This window comes from Salpingoeca rosetta (genome assembly GCF_000188695.1).
Source record: "Salpingoeca rosetta unplaced genomic scaffold supercont1.5, whole genome shotgun sequence".
NCBI lineage: Eukaryota > Choanoflagellata > Craspedida > Salpingoecidae > Salpingoeca > Salpingoeca rosetta.
This window is the reverse complement of record NW_004754929.1, coordinates 1192056-1218337: the sequence shown is the minus strand read 5'-3', so window position 1 is coordinate 1218337 and position 26282 is coordinate 1192056. Positions and strand designations below refer to the sequence as shown.

At 55.9% G+C, this 26282-nt stretch overlaps 4 protein-coding genes across 4 annotated transcripts; 2 read left to right on the top strand and 2 right to left on the bottom strand.

The window, feature by feature from the left end:
• Positions 1–3: 3 nt before the first annotated feature.
• PTSG_02325 (pyruvate dehydrogenase beta) lies at positions 4–3972 on the top strand. The gene is made up of 10 exons (XM_004996756.1): positions 4–221; positions 478–621; positions 902–1027; positions 1440–1484; positions 1767–1874; positions 2148–2328; positions 2592–2683; positions 2987–3057; positions 3215–3285; positions 3542–3972. Exons 1-10 carry the CDS (start codon positions 129–131, stop codon positions 3685–3687), a joined length of 1077 nt encoding a protein of 358 aa, XP_004996813.1. The 5' UTR covers positions 4–128; the 3' UTR covers positions 3688–3972.
• A 214-nt stretch (positions 3973–4186) lies between these two features.
• PTSG_11868 (uncharacterized protein) lies at positions 4187–14677 on the top strand. Its single transcript, XM_004996755.1, has 18 exons — positions 4187–5323; positions 5675–5887; positions 6163–6381; positions 6508–6729; positions 7038–7274; positions 7475–7726; positions 7989–8213; positions 8481–8711; positions 8911–9159; positions 9335–9568; positions 9761–9991; positions 10158–10367; positions 10736–10960; positions 11149–11370; positions 11610–11834; positions 12121–12387; positions 12634–12726; positions 12843–14677. The coding sequence occupies exons 1-18, from the start codon at positions 4223–4225 to the stop codon at positions 14376–14378; spliced, it is 6192 nt and encodes a 2063-aa protein (XP_004996812.1). The 5' UTR covers positions 4187–4222; the 3' UTR covers positions 14379–14677.
• PTSG_02322 (uncharacterized protein) lies at positions 14559–22852 on the bottom strand. Its single transcript, XM_004996754.1, has 11 exons — positions 21100–22852; positions 20765–20864; positions 17991–20515; positions 17638–17756; positions 16951–17140; positions 16516–16708; positions 16170–16239; positions 15889–15980; positions 15489–15569; positions 15272–15348; positions 14559–14968 (listed from the first exon to the last, which is right to left on the bottom strand). Exons 1-11 carry the CDS (start codon positions 22622–22624, stop codon positions 14838–14840), a joined length of 5103 nt encoding a protein of 1700 aa, XP_004996811.1. The 5' UTR covers positions 22625–22852; the 3' UTR covers positions 14559–14837.
• A 203-nt stretch (positions 22853–23055) lies between these two features.
• On the bottom strand, positions 23056–26158 carry PTSG_02321 (uncharacterized protein). Its single transcript, XM_004996753.1, has 7 exons — positions 26050–26158; positions 25783–25856; positions 25315–25433; positions 24861–24986; positions 24520–24558; positions 24040–24422; positions 23056–23848 (listed from the first exon to the last, which is right to left on the bottom strand). Exons 1-7 carry the CDS (start codon positions 26108–26110, stop codon positions 23175–23177), a joined length of 1476 nt encoding a protein of 491 aa, XP_004996810.1. The 5' UTR covers positions 26111–26158; the 3' UTR covers positions 23056–23174.
• Positions 26159–26282: the final 124 nt, after the last annotated feature.

Here is a 26282-nt window from a genome sequence, read left to right as displayed (position 1 = left end):
TGACATGGGTTGGGCGTTTGGTGAATGATTCCCAGAAAATTTCGTTCGCACTGAAACTCCGCTGCAACCACCACCTGCACACGCTCTCACACCGACCAACCACACCGACCAACCACAACACCACCACGATGGTTGCCAGCGCTCTTGTGTCGGGCCGTGCTGCCCGTGCCCTTACCTCGGCGCGCACCTTTGCCACAGCCCGCCCCGCCCTTGCACAGACGGTATGGGTGTTCAAGCGCATGCCGGTGTTTTCGTTGTGACTAGTGCTACTGCGGCTGCGGTGTGATTGCCGTGTTCATCATTGCTCCCATGCTTCGTGTGTGGCGACGTCTAGCGACGTCGACGGTTGCATGTCTGCCTGTCAACGCGCATGCACTGGCGTCAACGCGCTGACCCACTCAAGCATGCAAGCATGCGCATGCTCACACCTGCTCTCTGAAAATCAAAAAAACCCGCTGCCTCTCCCGTGTTGCACAGGTTGCCGTGCGCGATGCGCTCAATGCAGCCATGGACGAGATGATGAAGAAGGACGACAAGGTCATCGTCATGGGCGAGGAGGTCGGCCAATACCATGGCGCATACAAGGTCACTCGGGGTCTCCTCGAGAAGTACGGCGAAAAGGTAAGCATTCCGCAAGGTCCCACACCCCCATGGTTTGTTTGACGTATCTGTCATTGACAGAGACATACACGGCCTTCTGATGCACGCATATGTTTTCCATGCGTCCTCCTGTTTTCGTTTCCTTGTCATGCAATCATGTCAAGCAATGCATGGACAGATGCGTTCTTTGTGGAGTCGCCCGATCTCTTGTATGGGCCTTGTCGCTTGTTTCTCTCGACCTTTTTGATGAGCGCCACTGACGTACCAATGCTCCAACACCTTGGGCTTTCTTGCTTTGCAGCGCGTCATTGACACGCCCATCACTGAGATGGGCTTTGGCGGCCTTGCTGTTGGTGCTGGCCTCGGCGGCCTGCGCCCCGTCTGCGAGTTTATGACGTTCAACTTTGCCATGCAGGCCATTGACCACGTAAGGTCCACGTACACTTCAGTGCACACGTGCAAAGATGCGCATTTGAATCCACACACACACACACACACACACACACGCACACACACCACGATACACACACACACACACACACACACACACACACACACACACACACACACACACACACACACACACACACACACACACGCACGCACCACGACACACACACACGCACCACGACACACACACCACGACACACACACACACACACGCACGCACCACGACACACACACACACGCACCACGACACACAGGCGCTCTCTCGCCCTGTTTTGGTTATATGTCACTTGTATCCGTTACATCTTGATTCTCCTGCATCATCCATACCACTTGGCACTTGTACCCTCACGTCACTGGTTTTGGGATTCACCTTCTACGCCATGATGTAGATTGTCAACTCTGCTGCCAAGGCCCACTACATGTCCTCCGGCATCGTGAGTAGTTCTGCCTTCCTACTGACTGTATTGATGTGCACATGCATGCATGCATCCAAACTTGATGGTTTGCGTGGAGTGTGGTTGTACAACCCGCACAGACATGCACATGACCACGGACCACGCACGCAGACAAGCAGACAGACACATGCACAAGCATAAACGCATGCGCTTGTTGTGGAAGAGAATGGCCTGCTTAGAATCGCCCGCTTCGCTTGCAAGGTTTTTTTTTCCGCTGACATGCCATGCCCACGCAACACACCGTTACTCTGCCGCCAATAGATGAAGTGCCCCATCGTGTTCCGCGGGCCCAATGGCATGTCCACAGGCGTTGCTGCCCAGCACTCGCAGTGCTTTGCTGCCTGGTACTCCTCCTGCCCCGGTCTCAAGGCAAGTGACATCAAGCTGTAAGGAAGAGAGAGAGTGTGTGTGTGTGTGAGAGTGTGTGTGTGCTTTTGTGTAAATACGTATGCATTGGCTTGTTTCTCAAGTTAGGTGTGTGAAAAAGACAGAGTGACAGAGGAACGTGTGCGCGTGCGCGTTTGCCTTTGCGTGTGCGTGCATGTGAGTGTGCATATATGTGCGGCTGCTTGCTACTACAGCGTTGTGCGCCTTGTGCTCTTTGTTGACGTGGATGCGTGCTTGCATGCAATCACCATGCAGGTTGTTGCGCCCTGGTCCTCTGAGGACTGCAAGGGCCTGCTGAAGGCCGCCATCGCAGACCCGAACCCCGTCGTGTGCCTTGAGAACGAGCTCATGTACGGCCAGGAGTTTGAGATGTCTGACGAGGCTCTTGCTGAGGACTTTATTCTCCCCATTGGCAAGGCAAAGATTGAGCGCGAAGGTGCGTGCCATCAGCTCGTCTGTGCGTCTGTGCGCCTGTGCGTCTGTGCATCTGTGCGTTTGCTGCGCGTGGCTGATGCTCTATTGATGTATGCATTTGCAAACACTCTCTGAGTGGCTCACTGTGCATGTGCCGTCTCTGATTCATGTAATTCGTGGTCCGCGCTGCTTCGTGCTGATATCACTTTGTGCCTGTGCACGGGCGCCCATTCATTGCATGCGATTGCCTCTCTACATTTCCCGTGCATGCTGCATGTGCACCAGGCACGGATGTGACGCTTGTTGCGCACTCGATTGCTGTCGGCTTTGCTGTCGAGGCCGCAAAGGAGCTTGAGAACGAGGGCATCAGCTGTGAGGTACGCCGACCGCTTGCGTTTGTATCGTGCTTGTGGCGTGAACCATTTTGTTTTGACAAGCAAGCGGTTTTGCTTCTAGCCTTTGTTGTTTGGCGCACTCGAAGAGACACACACACACACACACGCGCGCGCGCGCGCATACACACTCTCTGTGTGTCTCTCTTTGGCTGTCTCTGTCTCTGTCTGTCTGTCTCTGTCTCTGTCTCTGTCTGCCTGTCTCTCTCCTGTGTGTGTGTGTGTGTACGCCCCCCTCCCATATGCTCATTCGTTTTCCTGCGTGGTTGCTTTTGATGCCGAATGCAGGTGGTGAACCTGCGTACACTGCGTCCTCTCGACACGGAGACCATCATCAACTCCGTCAAGAAGACAAACAGGTCAGTCGCGATGGCTTGACCGCCCGCGGGTTTCGCTCATGCGCTCGTGTGTTTGTTGCATGACATGATACGATTGCCTTGCAGCACACATCCGCCACCTGCTCAACTCCTCCCGCTGTTTCGTATCCCTGCTTGTTGGCATGTGTGCACCCTGCAGGCTGGTGACCGTCGAGGGCGGCTGGCCACAGTGCGGCATTGGCTCGGAGATTTGTGCCGTCGTCATGGAATGTACGCCTGCCCTGTTGATCTGTCACGTGCCGTTCAAATCATGTGTTGAACTCATGTGTTGAACCTTCTACGCTTCACCGCAACCTCGTTCACACTCACACACACACACACATTCGCACACGCATTCCACGCACTTTTACACACACACACACACACACACACACACACATTCGCACACGCATTCCACGCATTTCACACGCATCAACACAACACACCCACACATTCACACACACACACACACATGCACATTGCACAGCCGAGGCGTTTGACCATCTCGATGCGCCAGTGCACCGCGTGACCGGTGCGGATGTGCCCACGCCGTATGCGAAGAACCTGGAGGACCTCGTCTTCCCCAACGCAAGCAACGTTGTCCGCACCGTCAAGGGCATGCTCAACCTCTAGCGTGCTGTTGTTGATACATGCGTGCGTGTGCGTGCGTGTGTGTGCGTGCGCTCGTGTTTTTGAGACGTGCACATGGATGCGGCGCTGTTGGTGCCACACGCGCATTCACTCCGCACGACTCGCCACGTTGTGTTTGGCACATGTCCTTTGTGTCATGCCATCTCCCTTGATTTTAACTGTCGCAAGCACCCATGTTGTTCGTTTCTTCGTCCCCACTGCTTGTCTTGTTGTTGATGTGCCTCGCTGTCGATTGACGTGATGATGATTGGATGAACCAACGTCGGGTGGTGTCAGACAGAGAATGTGAGTCCGTGTGAGTGCATGTGCGTAAGTGTGTGACACACCCACAACACACACACACACACACACACACACACACACACACACACACACACACACACACACACACACACACACACACACACACACACACACACACACACACACACACACGCACACACACACACACACACACACACACACACACACACACACCACACACAGACAACTTCACAACACCATATAATGTAGTGACATGCGACCGCTGTGTACCACACACATTCGAACACACACAAAAACCAACCACCTGCTCTTCTCTGGTGGTGCACCCACGAGGAGGATGCAAACGCAGGAGGAGGAAGATTTGGCGATACTCCACCACATCTGGAGGCCAACGCCAGAGAACCGGAAAGAGCTCGAGCGGATCAAACCCAACAAAGGCCCCTGGTCGAAGAGCGAGGTGGAAACGCTGCACAACAACGTCAACCGATTCCTGAAGGAGCATGGCGCCAGCGACGCGTTGAGCGTACTCTACGGTGACCAGCAAGAGCTCAAGTCAGAGCTCCGCCGAGCAGTGTGTCACAACATTCGCCGCACTGCGGTCTCCATCTGCAGATACCTCACCAGGGCGTACCCCAAATACCCTCTGTTGCGGGATAAACCCCTCACCCCTGAGGAGGAAGCGCAGCTGTGCCGCTTGGTCCAAACCCACGGTAAAGCATGGGCGAAAATCGCATCCTCACTTGGACGTGACCCAAACTCTCTCATGAGCTGTTACCAAAGGATGACCCAAATCACAACCCCGTTCACGGAGGAGGAGGACGCAAAACTCATGGAGCTCTATGCCAAGCACGGGCGCAAGTGGGTTTTGCTCGCGCAGCACTTCGACAAGAAGAGCCCAAGCCATTGCAAGCATCACATCGAATATCTGTTGAAGCGACCCCAGTCGAAGGACACTGCCAGCGCCAAAGGCCAAGCAAAGCGTCCCTCAAAGGCAGCACGGCCGACAGTCACCCGCAAGAAGAAGCCCAAGACAGCAGAGGCCCAAGAGCACAGACGAAAGAAGCTGAGCGAGATGCGCAAGGCCGGCACGCTGCCACCCGAATTGCTGAAGCAGGAGCAGCTGAGGGAACAGCTTGAGGCAGAGCGCAAAAAGGCCCAGCTCAAAATGGCGGAGGTGCAAGCGCGGAAGAAGCGGGGAGGGGAAGCACCAGGTTCGCTCGGGTATCTGCGTCGACGAGACAATTTTGCCGTCATTGCAGCCATTCAAGGCATGGGCTGCGCCCGCTTCGACGACGTGGACTGGAATGCTGTCTTCGACCACGTCAAATGTGGTGACTCACCAGCTGACCTTAAGGTATGCGCACACCTGCGTGCGTGTGTGAATGCGTGCGTGCGTGCGTGCGTGCGTGCGTGTGTGCGTGCGTGTGTGTGTGCGTGTGTGCGTGCGTGTGTGTGTGCGTGTGCGTGTGTGCGTGTGTGTGCGTGTGCGTGCATGCGTGTGTGTGTGTGCGTGTGCGTGCGTGTGCGTGCGTGTGCGTGTGCATTCAATCCTGACCTCCTCCTCCCCTCACTGCTTGCTGGAGAGTACCTCACTGTTTGGTCATCTCACACACACACACACAATGCCATCGATTTTGTGCATCTCTTCTCGCCACTCGCAAACCGCATCCTTGCCCTGACCACTGCCTTCGCTTCGACCGTGCAGAAGCACATGGGGCGCTACCTGTCCCTGGTTTCCACGGACACGCAATCGTTTACAGAGCAGTTGCAAGCCGTGAAAGACATGCTGAAGCAAACCTTGCCCTGGAGACATATCTTTTCAGTGATCCGAGACCAGGGCACGCAACATATCAGTGACATTGACTGGGATGCGATCGCACAACAGCTGCCCGGGAACACACCTCCAGAGCTACTTGAGGTCCGAGTTGTGTGCATTTGCGCCTGCGTTGTAGTGTGCTGTGTTGCGTTTTGCGATATGCATACAGCCGTACCATGGTTTGTGAAGTGTATTTGGGCTGTTTGCAGCGGCACACGCGTGCTCAAGTGAGCGAGTGCACTACTGCATTGTGTTGAGTGATGCGTGTCCCGTTAAGTGGCAGCCGCCGGGATTCCTTGCTCTGACAACGTAGCACTGTTTTTACATGTTCACACTGTGCGCGCCTGCATTTCATGTCCTGTCGCGTGGTATTGTAGTTTCGCTTTCGAACCTTGCTTCTCAAGATTCCCAGGGAGGAACGGGACCAACCAACCAGCGCCGTCTTGACCTCGCTCTCCCTCGGACCACCTCAGCCCGCAGAAGTGGTGTCAATATGCCAGCGCGTCCAAGCAATGAATGTTGCGTCATTGGAGGACGTGAACTGGGATGAGATCAAAGAGCGCAGTGGTTCCAAGCGAAGCTGTCTCAGCCTCAAGGTGTGCATTGCAAGATGAGGTTGTTGTATTGGGGCGGGGGCCGGGGAGTCTATGTGCAGGCGTCGAGCCAACCGGGTTCACAGTTTCACCCTGTCCTGCCCCTTGCTGTTCATATGCGATGCGCAGATTGCTGTGGAAACAGCCCTTAGCAAAGCTTCTTCCCAGGAACAGACCTTGTCCTTTGAGCAGCAGTTGCAGCAAGCGATTGATGATGCGCGCCCACCTGAGTGGCATGTGTGCATTGGCATGATGGCGCTACACGACATGAACGTGACTTCGCTCGATGACATCAACTGGTCCGCCGTTCAGCAGCGCTGTCAAATGACGATAAACACGGGTCATGTTAAGGTTCGTCATGTACGTGTTCATGGCAGGAAGTGCGCGTGAACGATTGATGATGGACAACATGTTGTTTCATTTCCTTGCCAGCTGTACCCACTCCTAACGAAACCGGGTTCCATTCGGGTGCGGCAAACGCATGCACACACACACACACACACTCTCTCTCTCTCTCTCACGCTACACCGCACACGTACACACGCGCTCTCACACACGCTACACCGCACTCACACACACCGCACGCGTACGCACGCGCTCTCTCTCACGCTACACCGCACTCACACACACCGCACGCGTACGCACGCGCTCTCACACAGAGGTTTCTGGATCAGCAACTGTCCAAGCTCTCGTCAGAGCAACAACAGCTGCCGCTTCAAGATCAACTTGAATTGCTGACATCGAAGGCAATTCTCAAAGGGCACGGTCTGAACAAACGGCGACAGGCCATTGTGCTTCGCGCTCTGAAAGGCTTGGACGTTGAGTCTTTGGAAGCAGTGGACTGGGCAGCTGTGAAGGAGCGAAGCGGCGCGGATGTTGAGCCTGAACGCCTGAGGGTGAGCGACTGTTTGGCTGTGAACTTGCGCCTATTGCTTTGTTTGGTGTGGTGTGACGTTGCACGTTGCACGTTGCATGCGTTTGTGTCATGCGCGCAAACGTGCGTTACGCGTCAGGAAGGATGCAGTCGTTGTGCTCATCTTTATGATGCACCTTGTGGTCCCACTCGCCGCATGTACTTGTGCTTGTTTGCACGCAGGACTATTTCGCGAGCAAGCTTGCTGTCTTGCCGCCCGAGCAGCAGCAGCTGCCATTTCAAGACCAACTCGCAGTGTTGCGCGCAGGCTCAACCGTTGTCTCGAAGAAACACAGACGGAAACGAACACAGGCGCAGGTGCGCTGGGCGGCGTTCAAGGTGCTGCAAGGCATGGATGCTGAGTCCTTTGAAGCGATTGACTGGGCTGCTGTGAAGGAGCAAAGCGGCGTGGATGTTGAGCCTGAACGCCTGAAGGTAGTGTTGTTGTGCTGACAGAGCTGTTGCTGTTGTCTTCTAGATGTGCTTTTGTTTGTTTGTCCTGTGTGGGTGTGTGTGCTCTGTGTATGAATGGTGATGCCACTTGTTTCTATGACGCTGCTCACATGTGCATGCGTGTGCTCTGCGTGTGCTCTGTGCGTGTGTGTGTGTGTGTGTGTGCTCTGTGTGTGTTTGTGCGTGTGTGCGTGTGTGCTCTGTGTGTGTGTGTGTGTGTGTGGTGTGCTGGTGCGGTTTGTAGAAGATTGTGCTGCGGTACTTCCCAGGCAGAGCTCGCAGACTACCGTTCAGGCAGCAGCTGCAGTGGGTGATGGCTCGATCACTGGTGAAAAATGTAGCGCCAGTGCATCTTCGGAAGGCTCTTGCGGTCATTGCGGACATGGGTGTGTCATCGCTGGACGAGGTTGATTGGGACGAGGTGCAACAACGCATTGGGACAAGCGCATCCACTGCGAGAAACATCAAGGTTTGGGCTCTACAGGGACAATGATCATGTGCCTGCAGCGTTGCGCCGTTTTGTTTGAGAGTGAGAGATGTCGCACGCTTTGTTTGCTTGACATGCATCACTTGCGTTGAGATTGCACTTTCGCGACGACTCACAACGCTGTTGTTGTTTGTGTGTGTGTGTGTGTGTGCGTGCGTGCGTGTGTGTGTGTGTGCGTGTGTGCGTGCTTGTGTGTGTGTGTGTGTGTGTGTGTGTGTGTTTACACTGCGCGATGGGTTGTGGGCGCAGGCTCGAATGACGCATGCCCTGAGTGCGCTGCCGGCTGAGGCACAGTCTGAGCCACTTGAGCAGCAGCTAGAGCGATTGAGAGTGCTAGCGGCGAGTACGCTGCGGCTGTCGTCGACACGTTCCCGCTGCATAGCTGCGATTGAGGAGCTTGGTGCTGCGTCGTTGGAAGCAGTGGACTGGGAAGCTGTGAAGGAGCAAAGTGGCGCGGATGTTGAGCCTGAACGCCTGAGGGTGAGCGACTGTTTGGCTGTGAACTTGCGCCTATTGCTTTGTTTGCGTGCTGTGACGTTGCACGTTGCACGTTGCATGCGCCTGTGTCATGCGCGCAAACGTGCGTTACGCGTCAGGAAGGACGCAGTCGTTGTGCTCATCTTTATGATGCACCTTGTGGTCCCACTCGCCGCATGTACTTGTGCTTGTTTGCACGCAGGACTATTTCGCGAGCAAGCTTGCTGTCTTGCCACCCGAGCAGCGGCTGCTGCCATTCCAAGACCAACTCGCAGTGTTGAAGGTAGCCTCAGGGACACAGAGGGAACAGCGCACGCGAACAGTGACGCAGGTGCAACGCAGGGCAGCGTTCAAGGTGCTGCAAGGCATGGATGCTGAGTCTCTTGAAGCGATTGACTGGACTGCTGTGAAGGAGCAAAGCGGCGTGGATGTTGAGCCTGAACACTTGAAGGTAATGCTCGTCTTGTCTCGCGCCTTCCTGCTCGGATTCCATCTTTGCAGCGTTGGTTGCTCTGTTTGTTGTTTGTTTCGCGTGGGCTTGCAACCCGTGCCCGAATCAGTGCACTTTTATTTTCCCTCCAGGCTTACCTTTACCCCTTACCTTTTGTTGCATTGCATTTTGACAGGCGTCGTTTGCATCCGAGTTTAGCGAACTTCCGCTCAGGTTGCAGGTACTCCCTTGCAACACGAAACTTCAATGCTTGGCGTGCTGGTCGCTGCCCACATCTCGATTGGTGCCGTGGGCACACCTGAAACTATTGAGATTACTTCGCCGTCGAGCGCCCTCGTCTTTGGATGACATTGATTGGCACCAAGTTGAGCGTGACGTGAAGCTGCCTTTTCCTGCTGAATTCCTCAAGGTATGTACTGTTCTGCCTTCGCTTGTGCGCTGTTGTGTGCTACTTGTGCGAAGTGGAGGGGTGCGCTTGTGCGCGCTTGTGTGCGCTTGTGGGAAGACATTCTTTGAAGCCCTTGTTGTGTGGCGCCAACGTGTGCGCTGGCCCATGTTTGACTCACGGCCAGCATCACCCTCGATTTTGCCCGTGGTACAGCACTACATTCGCCAGCAATTGGCTACACTGCCCCAAAAGCAGCGGGTTTTGTCATTTGCTGGTCAGCTAGCAGCGTTGTACTCGCTGTACTCGCACCGTCCACTCACGCCGCAGGAGAGACAACGTGTTTGGGAGACAATCAAGGACATGGATTGCTCATTCTTGCACGAGGTGGACTGGGCGGAAGTTGTCACTCGGCTTCAGCTGCCTCATCGTCCAAGCAGTCTGAAGGTGTGCGCTGCTGCCTGCCTGCCTGCCTGCTGTTGCTGCTGCTGTCACCTGCTGCAAATGCATTAGCGTGCACCGCTTCCTCTTTCCTCTCCAGCAACTACAGCACTCCCCAGCATTCCTCTGTTGACAACATCTCATGTCTCCACATGTTGTTCCTTCTGTTCAGAAGCTGATGATGACGCACGTGAAGCGTTTGACTCCCAACTTGATCGATCGTCCGCTTGCCGAGCTGTTGCCCAAGATTATGTCGGCTGTGCACCCCTTGGTTCTGTCCCAAGTCACTCGTGTCATCTACAGTTCGGGTATCACTTCGCTTGAGCAAGTGGACTGGAAGGCAGCGTCAGCCTCACATGCAACTCCTGCCGACAGGCTGAAGGTGCGAGGAAATGATCTTCCTTTGCGATATGCATTGTACTTGCTGTAGCCTCTCCTGACGCTCTGCCCCGTCCCCTTGTCTTTGTCCATGAGTTAGTTCGTGTCATAGTGCATTGTCGCTTCTCGTTGTTGTCTGTGTGCTTGTGTGTGAGTGTGCTTGTGTGTGAGTGTGTGTGTGTGTACTTGTCGTGTTGTGTACACGTATCAGATTCACAAACGTACACACGTACACATGCACCCACGCACACACACATGCGCACACCATGCACGCACATGCACAATCACTCTGTCACTCGTGCCTTTGGTGTCACTCACGCTGCCATAACGCACGCTCGCCTTTGATGCACGGGCTCTGCTCGCGTCTAACAGGAAGCACTCAAGGAACAACTTGGAGAGCTTCCTGCCGAGTCGACATCGTTGTCCTTTCGAGACAAGTTGAAATTGCTGCTGGCCTTGTCTTCCCACCTGCACCGCCGGGAGAAAACGGACATCATTTTCTCGCTGCAAGAGCTTGGGTATTCGTCAGTGGACGAGGTTGATTGGAGCGTTGTGCAAGAAGCCTCTGGCGTCTTCCGAGCGCCAGAAACAATCGAGGTGTGCCCCCTGTTTTGCTGACGCGCGCATGTGAATCGCTCTGTGTTTGGATTGGTTGGTTGCGTTTGTGGATTGCCCAGGCAGTTGAGTGGGTCGCTGCCTTCTGCTCTCAAATATGCGTGGAAGCACCGCCCATCAACTCACGCTGCACTGTGCTCCTGGATTTGCTGGCGTGGTTTTTTGCATAGGCACACGTGAAGCAACTTCTGCAGGGTGACAATGATGGCCACCAGTCGCTGTCGTTCCAAGAACAACTGCAGAAGCTGTTGCCAAGTCACGCACTGCGTGGAGATCAACAACGTGCCGTTGCCCACTTCATTCGTGATTTCGGGTACAAGTCGCTGGAGGAGGTGGACTGGGAGGACATCCATGAACACGTCGGCTTTGATTTCACCCCGACCGTCTTGAAGGTGCCTTGGTGCTGTGTTGTATTTGTCTGTTTCTCACCGACACATGCACGCATGCACACACACACACACACACACACACACACACACACACACACACAAGCACACAAAAGCTCAAAGATGCATGTACACATGTGAGTTTGGGCACTTGCACACGTGCTCATGAAGTTTGTTTCGACCATGCCCGCAAGTCATGGATTTAACCGCGTTTGGCCTTGCTTGGTTGTGTCATGCGGCAACAGGCGCGATTCTTGAAGGCGCTGAGGCCGTTCTCTGAACTCCCCACCTTTGAGGCCATGCTTCAGGGGGTGCTTTCCGCACAGAAGGCGTCTCATCTCATCCGACCAAGCCTGTACAAGCGCCTGCTGCGTGTGTTAGCGGAGCTCGACTACTCAAACCTTTCGGACATCAACTGGGACATCGTCCAGGAGAAGATGCATACATGTGTCCCCACAAGCCTCCTCAAGGTTTGAAACTGAGTGCGCATGCGCGTATGCCATCACTTGAACGCGAGGTGTTGTGAGGTCTTCACAATCGCCCCCGATTGTATCATGCTCACCACCACCACCAACAACAACAACACCACCACCACCAACAACAACAACAACAACAACAACAACAACAACAACAACAACAACAACAACAACAACAATGTGTTCTCACACACACACACAACTACACACTCTTGCTTACGAACGCGCACATGTACCCTCGCACACACACACGCACTTGAATTCGTTCGTCTGCATGCAGAAACACCTGGAAGTGGCGGTGCCATCAACGTACGGCGACAGCATTCCATTGCCTCGAGACCTGGGCTGTTTGCGTCCGTCTAAGGCCCAACCGAAATTGCGCAGGAAGAAAGCCAAGACGACGAGCACCAATTTACGGATGAGTCGTGCCACTCACCGCGCAGTTGTGTCTGCCGTGCAAAAGATGGGTGCTTCGTCCCTTGAGCACGTGGACTGGGCTGCCGTCAAGCAGAAACTCCAGTTGGAGTATTCTCCTAATTTTCTCAAGGTCTGCCCCAATCGTGCGCATGTGTGCGTGTACATGTGTGTGGATGAACATGTGCATGTGTGTATGTGTGAATGTGTATGTGTGTATGTGTGCATGTGTGCGAGCGAGCGAGCGTGATTATCAATTCATGTGTGCAGTGCCAGATGGAATGGCCTGTGCTGTTGATCTCAGTGTGGGTTTCCTCCTCACAAACCACGTGCAACGTGTCCGCGACTCCCACACACCCTACATTGACCGTTGGTGCAGAAACACGTGTCCCGGCGGCTTGGACGGCTGCCCATCCAAATTCAGTCATTGCCGTTTCAAGAGCGCCTGGCCATCATTCAACCCCGGCTGGAGGTGAGACACAAACCTGGTTGCCCACATGCCCACGTGCTTGCCGCAGTTGCATGCGCTTGCGTAATTGTCGTGTTCTGATCACGCAAACACGCCGTGCTCGGTTGTTGACTTGATAGGATGTGACACTGAATGATCTGGTGCTGAGTGACTCGGAGGACGAAGATAGCGACAACGAAGGTGCGGGAGACGAAAGCAGCGACTCTGACGGCGACGAAGATGACATCGAAGCCCATGATCATGAGGCAGATGATGCAGAGGAAGAGGAGGAGGAAGAAGAAGAAGAACAAATGGGAGAAGAGGAAGAGGAAGAATATGTAGAGGAGGAGGAGGACAGTGGAAAAGAGGACATGGAAGAGGACTGGGAGGCCTATGATGCAGAGGAAGCAGTGGACGAGGACGAAGACCAAGAAGAGGAAGAATGGGATGCCTCTGTTCAGGATTCCGATGGCCTCTCTGACGAGGAAGTTGTCGTGGAAGAAGTGGAGGTGGATGAAGATTTTGAGGCTGCCTCAGATCAGGATGATGTCGAGTACGAGATTGTTGAGGAAGAGGAAACCGATGATGAGCATGCCAGCGCAGCTGGCTCTGACACCGCGTCCACAAGTGGAGTTCGTGCACAGTCAGTGTTGGCCGTGCCTGCCAGTTCTCATGGGAGTGCGGAGAAGCGCCATTCGTCAACCTCCCAGGCCCAGGCATCAGACGCTGACTCTGTTCTGCTGTCCACGCCGACACCCGTGACTGTTGCCCCCGCCGACGCCTCCGCTGCACATGAGCGATCATCGCCGCAGCAAATCGGCGACAAAGAGCTGGCCCAAGAAGGGCACGATGCGGTGGCCCGTGTAAGCGATGATGGTTCCGCCTCAGCTCCCACACGCACCAAGAAGAAGCACAGGAAGAAAAAGCACAAGAAGCAGGACAAGGAACACGGTGCCAGCAATACTAGAGCTGGTGCTGGTGGTGGTAGTGGTGATGATGATAATGATGATGATGTGGGTGTTGCTGAAGCGGCGCAACCAGCACAGAGTTCGCCCGACCAAGCCGGCATAGCGCACAGCGAAGTCGACGTGCAGCAACCTGGCAGTGCAGGCTCCCCGTCAAAGAAGAGAAGAAAGAACAAGGCGAAGCACCGCAGCAAGCGCCGCAAGCTCGTCGACAGCGATAGCGACGACACAGCGCAGGCGGCACAAGAGGCTGGCGAAGATGTCGTGATTGAGGCGGCGGTGGCCCCGGATGCCGATGGGTCTGGAGATGGTGCAGAGGCATCAGAATCCGGCAAGACGGAGAAGGGAAGAAAGAAGACAAGGAAGAAGAGGAAGAACAAGAAGCACAGGAAAGACAAGCCGCTTGCCAGCGATGATGATGTGATGCCTGCGGTGGCGACACCCGATGCAAGCGACTCAGTGCGGGAGCCGATTTTGGATGACCACGAGGAAGTGGAAGAAGAAGGCGCAGTGTCGGAGCGGCAGGTGGCCGTGGCGGCAGCTGGTGAAGCAAGGGATCACGGTGAGGAAGCGACGACGAGCACGAAGAAACGGAAGAAGAGAAAGAAGAAGCACAAACGAAGCAAGAAACGTGTTGCAGGCGGCGATGATGGGCATGGGTTGAGCGCGCAGAAACGGGCCAAGGGTGGCGCGGACTCTGACGCTGAATAGCACTGAGAACAGCGAAGTGGATGTGCCTCCCTTTGGGATTTGCATGTGTGTGTGTGTGTGTGTGTGTGTGTGTGTGTGTGTGCTTGCTGGTGCTGTCGTTTTTGCTTCATCAGTCGTGATGACGGGGTTTAGGTAGCTTGTTGAATTCACCCACCCACATGTAACATGTTGGCTGATATTTGTGGTTGCTGTCAAGACGTGCAATGACGCTTTACGATGTGACATGATGTGACACGCGATTTGATGTGATGTTAAAAGTAAACAGGCAGTGTCATTGAGCAACAGATAAATAGCAGCCGATTGGCAAGACAACTTTCCGAGCAAGGGAAACAGCAGGAAAAGCAAGAAGCATACACAGGGGAATTGGGGGCCAGGCCAAGGATGAGAGAGCACGATGGTGCTCCCTTGAAGAGCACATACACGCACGTGTGACGAATGCATGGGATCAGCAGGTGCAGATTAAATAGAACGCGCGTTGAAGTTTTTGGGCAGGAACTGGTTCTTGGAGGCGTGTGAGCGCGACACTTGGATCTGCTCCAGCAACCTCGTATCCGTGACAGGCCGCCCAGAAATAACTCGGTTGAGAAACACTGTTCCATTGAAGAGAGAGAGAGTGTGTGTGTGTGTGTGTGAGTGTGTGAGTGAGTGTGTGAGTGAGTGTGAGTGTGTGTGTGTGTGTTGTTGTTGTTGTTGTTGTTGTTGTTGTTGTTGTTGTTGTTGTTGTTGTTGTTGTTGTCGTCGTTGTTGTTGAGAAAACATGTTCATGAATTGGGAGTGCAAAGATCGGCACTTCTCGATAACAAAACAAAACCGCGCCCATGCACACAACCCCCCCCCCCACCCCGGAACCAACCCCCAACCGCGCACAACTGCGCACACGAGAACGCACGCACCAAGCCTGCCGCCGACGTAGATGAGGAGAAGACCTGGCGTAACAGCGTGACGGCGCTGAAGCAAACGCTGCTTCTTCCTGTCAACGCAACGCGGAAGTGGTTGGGCGAAGATATGAGACAAAAGAGTATGATGCCTTGCACAGCGAAATTAGTGGGGGTAAACGACAAGCCGTGGAAAGGCAGACCGGATGCCTACACCATGTGTAGTGGAACGCACCCTGACAGGACGTATTTGAAGAAACGCGACACTCCAGTCTTGGTGAACTGGCACGGAAAGCGGTTGAGCCCGACGCTTCGTCTGCGTGCGTGCGTGCGTGCGTGTGTGTGTGTGTGTGTGTGCGTGTGTGTGTGCGTGTGTGTGTGCGTGTGTGCGTGTGTGTGTGTGTGTGTGCGTGTGTGTGTGTGTGTGTGTGTGCGCGCGCGTGCGTGTGCGAGAGGGACAGTAAGAGAGGGAAGGAGCAGGTGCGCATGTGTGCATGTGTGTCATGGAATCACGAGTTGCGTGAAAGTGGGCTGTGTGAGGAGCAAAATACTGTACGTATGCGTCGTACAACATGCAGCACGTGGGGCTAGTTGACGTCAGCACGCATCCAACCCAGGCTTTCAGAAATACCAACCTGTAGAGCTGATTCAGCACAGAGGCAAGGCGCGCTGAAGAATCACCGTTGGGGCCAACAACCCCAACAACCACAACGTCCGTCCTGGGAACCTACATATTCGCACACGCGCACATGTGTTCAGCGTCGTATCAGTGTGTCCAACCCGAAACGCCATGCGCCAAAGGCCAAAGGCCAAACGCCAAACAGTTCACAGAGAGCGACAGATATCCTCTCAATCGCCACCTCATGCACGCAAATGCAGGCACTCGCAAGCTTGCCAAGCGCGTGCAGCACCCCACCTTTGCTAGGTACTGATCAAACACGGCATCGGGAATGTCGGGGACTGAAGACTTGCTGCAGTTGCACACACTGCGAAAACAAGGTCGGTGCAATAAGCGAACACAAAGCAAGAGAGCAAGCAATCAATTATTGGGGCGTGTGACACACACGCACACAAGCACAAGCACAAGAACAAACACAAGCACAAACACACACAAACACAAACACACGCAAACAAAAAACACACAAAACACAAACACACACACACAAACACTAAACACACAAAACACAAACACACACACACACACAAACACGTAAAGAATACACAACAAGCGGGCCAAGACTTGAATGCAATGGCGTGCGCACCCGGAAGAGGCGGAAATGGCGCCGCTGGTGCTTCCGCGTGTGCGCACAGCCATCGCCGTTGGACACGCGACAGCGGAGGAGAGAGGTGCACCAGACACCGAGCTCGAGCGCTTCAGGAGCTGCGGATCAAAGGAGGAGCGTGACGATGACGCCGTGCGGGACTTGTTGAGCTTTCGCCGAAGCTCCAGTGGTGCTGTAGTCGTCAAATGGCAGAGGAGAGCAATCAGCATCAAGGCATGCACACACAATTCGTCAAGCAAGTGCCCGCAGATGGAACGAGACAAACGCAAGCACAAACACGATTTCAGTTGTTGCTTCGCACGTGCTTGCCACATGCAATGACGCGCGCAATGTGCTGAAGCACACGGCAGCCATTTGGACAAACACAAACAAACACACACAACAAACAAACAAACACAGGTGCGAGGGTCGTACGTGTATTTGTGGAAGAGTGCAGGGAAGAAGCGGTTGATTTCGAGCGCCGTGGGCCAGAGGGGCGACCAGTTGTGCTGTACATATCCACCACAGTGGAGGACAGAGTGCGTGGAAGTGCAGCAATGCGCACCTCTGTTGGATCCATGGCATGGACCAGACTCGTCGTGTCTCGCATCTCACCCGTCATGCGCTGTGTGTGTGTGTGTGTGTGTGTGTGTGTGTGTGTGTGTGTGTGTGTGTGTGTGTGTGTGTGTGTGTGTGTAGTGACGGTAGGTACGGTACAAGCCGCTGGCTCCGTAAAGTCATGAGGGTGGGTTCTGCGCTCCACGGCGCTGTCAGGTTAGGATAAACCCTGTGGTACGTCGCGTCGTGTGTGTGTGTGTGTGTGTGTGTGTGTGTGTGTGTGTGTGTGTGTGTGTGTGTGTGTGTGTGTGTGTGATTGCGAGTAGGTCAGCTCAACACTAGTCAACCTCATTGTGTGTTCAATGCCACATGATAGCCGAAGAACACACACATGCACGCGTACAGGAAAACCAGGCAAGGAACATCTCTTCCACCGCATATACACTTGGTGTGTACATGCATGCGGGCACACATGCACACACACGCATCCGTGCGTGGGTAGAACACAGACATGATGTTTTCCAAACGCAAACACAAAGCACACACACGCGTGTACACACTGACCGCAACGGCTGAGACGATGGTTTGCCGCGACACTTTCTCCCCTCTGTCTTGTGCAGACTTGATGTGATTGACGCACGTGCTCAAGTATGCCAGCAACACATCCGCTTTCGTTCGAAGACCTGCAAAGCGCGACAGGTGATGGTGTTACAGCGAAGCGATGAGAGTACATGCCACGCCACTGTCTCCCGCCCCAACACACACGCACGTGCACAGATCAGGCGGCATAGGTGGGAATCACACGCAACATGCACATAACACATTGTATTTCAATCATCCGCACACACATGCACACACATGCATGCACACACATGCACTCACATGCATGCACACACACACAAACGAGCAATGCGAACCTTGGAGAGCTGCGGAACTGACGGTGGGTGCAGTGCGCGCAGCAAACACTTTGGGCAGACTGCAGCCAACATTGACTGTGAGCGACTTCACTTTTGCAGGCTTGCCCCTCATCTCCGCCGGGGCAACCGTGACGTCAGGCGACAGCTCGTTCTTCTGCAGTTCGGGGATGGCACCAAGCGAGGGCCCAACGCGCCCAACGCGCAGACGGGATGCGGCCATGCGACTCAGCACCTGCGACGCGCTACTTCCATCGCTACTGCGACTGATTTTCTTTGAACGCGACGCAGGCGATTTGGAGGAGGTTGTGGACGCCAACGACGACGCACCCTCGCCGTCCCGCCCCTGCCCGTTTCCTGGGGAGACGGCTGCCTGACGAAGGTTTGCCAGCAGGGACTGAATGCGCAATTCAACCGCGCTGACATGCTGCTCGCTGCTACCCCCGCTCGACGTGCGCGCGCCATCGCCATCGTGGCTGTCGCCATCACTCTCCACGTCACTGCGCGCCTCTCGCGACGCGGACGACGCGTGAGCATTGAGTGCTGACTCGACAGTTAGTGCAGCACTGCTTGCGTTTGTAGGTACCTCGCCACCTGTTGCTGTCGATGCTCGTCCACTGCGCTGGGCGGCACTGCTGCCGTCGCCTGCACTGTCTGCAGCACCTGTCGCCCCATTTGCGGCACCGCGCTTCCGCTGATTGGCGGATGCGGCGCGGCTTGAGCCGCTGCGCCCGACGCCCTTCCCCGACGCCGCCGACCCGCCCCGGACACCACGGCCGCTGCCACCACGAGGTGGCTTCTTCCCCTTGCTTCGGCCTGCTGAGGTGGGAGCAGCGTTTGCGTCGACGGCGGTTGTGTCGGCTGTGGTTGTGATGGTTGGCGTTGTTGCTGTCCCCGCAGTAGCGGTGCCGCCGTGGAAGGGGCCACTGGTTCCGTTGCTGCCTGTGCCACCGCGTTTGGAGCCGGGGCCAGCGGCGTCTGCCTCGGTGCCCGTGGGCACAGCGCCTGTCGTCGATGACGTGTCTGTCGCGGAGACGGGGAGCAGCCCAGCCGGCGTGAGCCGCTGCTGGCGGTTGCCTCTGCCCTCCCGCTGCTGCGTGTGCAATGTGGAGGTATCGCCGTCTGGGCAGCGGAGGGTGAGGCTAATGTCATGCTTTGAGTTGATGCGCAGCGTCAGGTGCGGATTGAGCTGCCGGATATGTGTCATGGCATGGCCCCACTTCCATTCCTTCACCAGCCTGCCTTCTTCGTCAAACAGACAACCGCCGTCAACGGATGTGCTCACGTACGGGGTGGTGAGTCCGGCCTTGTAGCACGTGCCCCCGCCGAGCGGCGACAACGACGCTAGCAACTGCCCACTCTCAGCGTCGTCAAACGCCCACAGGTATGTGCCATGCGCGCACAGGCTGGTGCAGATGGCAAGGCGGCCGGATGGGTAGTAAGCAGTGCCTGTGCCGTCATTGAGTGCCACAAACAACCGCCCGCTGCGATAGCGCTCCTCCGCACACACACGCGAGCGCGGGAGGCCATCGCGCTTCTGCCGCGCACGTGTGGACGGCCGGCTCGGGCTGATGGCGGTACTGAGCGCCGTGTCCGTGTCTGCAGTGCTGGCGCTGCTGTCCTCGTCAGCTTTCGTGTTCAATGTTGCTTGAGGCGCGGTGCGCGGCGAAACAGGCGCTCGCCGGAGTGGTGGAAGGTAAGCCGTGCCACCATTGGACGTGGTGACGTCCTTGCCATCGATGCTCGCGCTGATGCCTGTGCCGGTTCCACCGTTGCTGCTACTGCCACCACCGCTGCCGCTGCTGCCGGCGCGTCCACGACGACGCCGCCGTTGTTGTTGTTGCTGTTGCTGCTGTCTGCGAGTGCTGCCCAGGGTTTCGACGTCCTGGTGGTCAGCGGGGGCATCTGGCGCATCAAAGTAGTTTGCACCCATGCGCGAACGGCACAGGCGCACCTGGGCCAGGCCTGCTGCCCACTCCTGCATGGTTTGCCGCTGCGGGTTGAATGCGTTGAGGTCACCAACAACCCAACCCCTGTTCATTGCCATTTCCTCCTTGTAGGAGAAGCGCAACACAGCCTTGCGCTGGAAGTGGGTGGGTGCCGGCTGCTGCGTGTGGTGGTGGTGCAACAGCTGCGGCTGCAGGGCAAATGCGTCTTCGATGGTGAGCGAGTTGCCACTGCGCTGCTGCTCGGCCTGCGCATCTGTCTGCAGCAAAGAGCCGCCGTCCGCGCCATCACCAGGGCGGGCCATGCTACGGCGCGGGCTGGCTGCGCGGGAGGCGTCCTGCTGCTGCACACGCGACACGCGCCGACGCTGGCCCTGCGAACCCGACAAGCGCGCAGAGCCACGCCGCTGTGTTTTGTGCGGACTCGGCGATGGTGATCGCTGGCGATGGTGCTGCTGCTGCTGCTGCTGTTGTTGTTGTTGTTGACGCTGCTGCTGTTGCGGCTGTTTGGAAATGCGCACGGCTGGCGGCAGGCCAGATGTTGGGTGCGTGTAGTGCTGCTGAAGCACAATATCGCTGGCACTGTGTGTGTGTGTGCGTGTGTGAGGCACATCACAGGGGACAGTTGTGGTGGTGGCCAGTGAGCGGTGTGGTGTGGTGATGTGTGGTGCTGTGTGGTGTCGTGGTGTCGTGTGATGTCGTGGCGTTTCGAGGAAGAGGCAGAGTTCAAAGAGCAGGAGCAACAAACATGACAAATTGATGGCAAATAACAATGCAAGCATTTGAACGGCTGGCGAGGCACTCATGCCATCACTGATGTTACATGCACACCTTCGAGTCTGCATATCTGGGCTGTACTCTGTGTTGTGAAAGAGCTCGGCACGTGTTTTTCGATCCGCCCACGCAACAATGGGCGCAGTGAGTGGATGCCCTGCCATGTTGAGATGGTAGCGACAATACGCAAGCAGCAGCAGATGAAGCTGAGCAGACACACAAGACTCCTGGCTTGCACAAGCCAGGCAAGCGATGGAATACGACGTGATACGCAGGGAATAAATATGTAGACGCATACACGCACACGCGCACGCCACACAAACACATGTACACACACGCACACGTACGTACACACACATATGTACGTACACACGCACGTACACAATGCGCACCTGCTTGCTTGCGTGAGAGACGAGGCGAGGCTGTTGTCGACGATGTGGTGGTAGGGGTGTGGCCTTGGGTGTCGCCAGATATTAAAGTCTCAGATGGATGCGCAGTTGATGCAGCTGCTGCGGCTGCTCCAGAATCGCTACGTCGATGCCGCCCACGCTTCTCCTCACCTTCCTCCGCCTCTGCTTCCTGCTGCTGCTGTTGGCCTTGTGTGCGAGTGGAGCGTCGGCGCCTGGGCTGGTTGGCCTGAGACCCCCTTCGACTGGCGGTGGCTGAGCCCGGCTGGCTATCAACTTGCACCTGGGGCACGAACGCCTTCTGTGCTCCAAACTGCTGTTGCTGTTGCTGTTGCTGTTGCTGTTGCTGGGGTTGGGGTTGGGCTGTGCGCTGTTGCTGTTGCGCTGCAACCGACAGGGAGATGCGAGGAGCACGCTGTTTGTCGTCCCTTCCGCGTGTTGGTGGCGGTGATCCGCGCTGGGCTGCCTGGTCCTGAAGAACCGCCTGTAGCCGCCGAGAGCGGCGCCTTGCGTGCGGTGTGTCGGGAAGGGCGATTGAGGCTACGCTTCCACGCGACTTCTTGTTGCTGGTACTGGGGCTGCTTGTGTTGGCGGCGAGAGACGACGCCGATGGCGACGGCGATGGCGATGCTCTGGAGCGGGGGCGTTGCGTGTGCGGCCGGCGCTGGTCTCCGTCAGCAGCAGCTGCGTTGTCTGCGTCTTCGAAATCGCTGTCGTCGTTGTCGTCACCGGCGTGGTTGGCCTTGGCGTGGCGACGCGAGACGCGCTTGCGGTACGCCTTGGTGGGCAGGTGCTGGTCGGTTGGTAGGCGCTCGTAGTTTGTATAGAGGTGGCAGATGTAGGCGCAGGCTGCGCAGGGTGCTGGCGTGTGCTCTGGAAGTTCGAGGGCGAAGAGAGCTGGGCTGGTGCCAACCTTCTCGCAGAAGCAGGTGATGCAGTCGTATGCGCTATTGGGCTGCCCCTGGATGATCAGGATGTGGCGATCGTTGAGGGTGAGCAGAAACGGGCGCTGGTCCGGTGGAAGCTTCTCAGTGTCGGAGAGGTTGAAGGTGGCAAGCTGGGTGTTGTCGCGGCGTGCCTCTGTCTCGGCGGCAAATGCGTCCTCCCCAGTGAGTGCAGAGAGGTAGGCTGGTGCAAGCTGCTCGTTGACCCCCGGGGGTGCAGCGAAACTGCGAATCACAGAGAGCGGTGGTAGAAACGACTCGCTACCGTTGTCACTGGTGCCGGCACCAGCAAGGGCGAGCTCGGCGTCGATGAAGGACCAGACCTCGTAGCTGGCACGCCGCTTCTGGTGGATCTGCTGCGCGCGCTCTGCTGGGGAGGCGGCGGTGTCCTTGTTGTTTGGCTTTGCTCGAAATGCCTTGCCGATGGAGAGGGCAAGCCGCAGGGTCCTGAGCCCTTGCGAGAACTTGCGCTTGGCTGCACCTCCCTGTGCGTGGCAATGCGCAGCGATGCGATGGCCCGGGTCCACACCACACAGCTGGTCAAAGAACACGGGCAGATCGTCCATCAGCCCGTCCGTGGTGGTGCCAAGCGGGCGAGGCGGTGGGCGAGCTGTGTGGTGAGCCTCTCACGATGGTGCAATGCTCGGTGCGATGCTCGACCAAAACCAACCCAAGCCAACAAGCTTGGTGTGGGATACTTGGTTGCGTTGTGATGTGTGTTGTGCTCGTGTGTTCGTGCGTGTTGTGGTTTGTTTGTTGTGCTCGTGTGTGAGATGCTGCGTTGTGTGTTGTGGTTGTTTGGTGTGGATTGTTGCGAATTCGAGCGGCAAGCGAGCGCTGGTGGTGTTGGCCGGTACGGTAAATTTGCCATATCTTCAATTAATTATCACATTCGTTGTCAAGCAGGCGAAGCGGCTGGCAACCAGCAGTGTGTGTGTGTGTGTGTGTGTGTGTGTGTGTGTGTGTGTGTGTGTGTGTGTGTGTGTGTGTGTGTGTGTGTGTGTGTGCTGTGGCAGCTACGACAGGCGTGCGCTGAATGTACAACTGACATGGAAACAACCGGGTCAGGAAGTAGTAGAGTATGTACAAAACAGTGCATACCTCCATGGTGCCATGTTATGCATAGCGCTGCGGTGGCGCTTGCTGGTGTTGCTGGTGTTGCTGCTTGGAGGTTTGTTGCTGTAAGGACCCAAGTAAGGCGCGGCAGTAGTCCTGCACATGCAGCGAGAAATCCTGCGTCTCCAGTTGCTGAATGAGGTCCACCACCGTTCGCTTTGGCAGGTGGAGTCTGTAAATGAGGTCAAAGTTTGAGATGATGCGGGCTGCCTCCGCCGATGCAATGTGGCCCTTGTCATCTTGCTGTGCCAGCATAGCTCGGTTCATGGCATCAAAGCCATGCATCCACTCGCTCAAGTCAGTTGCGCTCCGCACCAGCCTCTGGGGATGCTGCTGTGACACAGGAGGGGACCGCGGTCTGGCTTGGAACGATGGCTGATGCTGCTCTTGTTGGCGATAACTGTGGTTTTGCTGCTGCTGCTGCTGCTGCTGCTGCTGCTGCTGATGTTGCTGTTGCGGCTGCAATTGCAATTGCGTTTGTGAATGATGCTGATGCTCTTCTCGTCGATGGTACTCGGGCTGGTGGTGGGCTTGCTGCTGCTCAGATGGTCGAGCAAGGGTCGGAGATGGGGCTGCAGCGGTAGTGTCGGATGAGCGCGTGTCGACATTCACCGTAGCTGGTGTCGAGGAGATGGGTGGCAATTTGTCGTACTTGGAAAACACTCCGACGCCTCCTGCGAACCCATATGGCCATGGCAGGCGCAGGCTTGGTCGTGAGTCGACAACAAATAGACATTTTCCAAACCACACCAGATTCAGAGCCAAAAACAAACACACGCGCAACACAACTGCAAAAACACACAAACCCACAACACGCACACACACATGCACACAACGTGAGTTGACGACAACAACGACGACAAACCTGCTTGTGGAGCGCGAACGAGAGCCGCAGTAAGCACAGCGTTGCTGTTGTTGTTGCTGCTGCTGCTGTTGTTGGGGGCAGCGGAGACGACGCCTGTTCGCGACAGCATCTTGCGCAGTGGAGATGGGCGCCCTTGATCGTGTTGGTGCTGCTGCTGAAGATTGTGCTGATGATGGTGATGGTTGTGGTTCTGGTGGTGGTGGTGGTGGTGTGTTGCATTTGAGGACTGAAGGAATGGGGTGTACACAGCAGACGTTGCGGGTATGGCCGCCGTTGAGGCCACGTGCGATGTCGCTATATGATGATGCAGTGGTGTTCGCAGCGCGTCCCGTGGCCGGGGTGCCTCGTCCCGCTTCGCAGCGTCGATCGCACCTTGCAGCGCACTGAATAACGCAGACGCACATGCCACAGGGAAGTGATGAGCAACACTGTTCGCCGTGCATGAACGTGCATACGCAAACATGAACCGCAACAACTCACGTCAGTGATATTGTTCCGTTGCGGCGTGTGTCGAGTGACCTGAATACAACACAGAGAGAGAGAGAGCAGCAGCAGCAGCAGCAGCAGTGGCAGTGGCAGTGACAACAGAAACGTGAGTTGCACCTTCAAAGTTGGGCTTTAACAACGCCCGAGGCGAAAAGAGGAGGAAACACTCGTCATCATGCCAACTAAAGACAGACCCCATCCACCAACCAGGTACTTGCTCCCATCTTCACGACCCATTACGGCACACACCCTCCCCCTCCCCCAACCCGCTTTGGGCGCAGCTCCTTCTTATGTGAGCATTCACCATGGTGGCACGCAGACACAGCGGTACGCACTCGAGCCACTGCCGAAAGAGGGGAAGGTTGAGCACGAGCTGCGCTTTTCGCAGGCACTTGATGACGGCCTCGTGCAAGAGATTGCCGTGAAGGTCGCGCTGCGAGTTCTGCAGCAGAGATTCAAACCTGTATGCGCGAGCGTACGTTCATGAGTGTGGGTCACAAGCTGGAGGTGAGGAAGCAAGTGTGTGTGCGTGTGTGCGTTTGTGTGTGCGTGTGTGCGTGTGTGTGTGCGTGTGTGTGTGCGTGTGTGTGTGAACCTGTATGACTCACTGACTCAGCTCAGTGGCTGTGTGATTACGTGAGTGCGTGTGTGTGTGTGTGTGTGTGCGTGTGTGAGTGTGACCGACTGTGATTGTGTGACTGAGTAACAGGATGAACAACGGATGTGAGAAGGAGCCTGTGAAGAGAGAGTGTGTGTGTGTTGATCGGGGGTATGGCAGCGTATGCTTACAGGGCCAGTGCTCTTGGGTTTTCTCTCATGTCTTGCAGGAGACTCTCTGGCACATTGATGGCCGGCCCAGATGAGCGCCGCCCCTGCGATCCAGAGGACGGTCTCCCTCTTGAGGAGGCCTGGTCCAGGCGCGCAAGAGCAGCAAACAGTGTGGCGGTGGTGGCGGTGGTGGCGGTGGAGGTAATGAGGGGAGAAAGCTCTATCGCTTGGGTGCTGCTTCATATACTTGTGCACACACACACACAATCCACACACAGGCACAATCCACACACGCACAAGTACAGCCTAGACATACACACACAACACACAGCCACACACATATGCATCCAAACGAATACAGCTCTCTACCTCAAACGCACAATCCACACACACACACACACACATTCACACACACATTCACACACACACACACATTCACACACAACACACAGACACGCAAATGTCTCTCTCTGTGCAGAAAATACGCACTGTGGACGGTGTTTGATGACGCTGTTGAGACGATGACGACGCAGGCCCATTCCCGCGCAGCTCGATGAGCTTGCCTTACAATGTATACCCAGGTAGTGTTGAAGGTCAAGCAAGGCACAGGTCTTCTTGCCACCAGCAAACAAGTCATGGCACACAAACAACACAAAGAAGCAGTATCCACATACACGCAACATACACACACATGCACACTCACACGCACAAGCACAAGCACACCACACATACATGCACGCACAAACACACACTCACCACCGCGAAGCACGGTGCGAATGGAAGCTTGGCCGTCGTGTCCAAATGGTGCGTCTGCCATGGCGATCGCTGCTCAAACAACCACAACAACCACAACAACCACAACAACCACAACAACCACAACAACCACAACAACCACAACAACCACAACAACCACAACAAGCCAAGCACAAGCCCAGTACAAGCGCCACAAGGAAGCGAGACGAGAGGTTGTGCGTCAGCTCGCCCGTCAC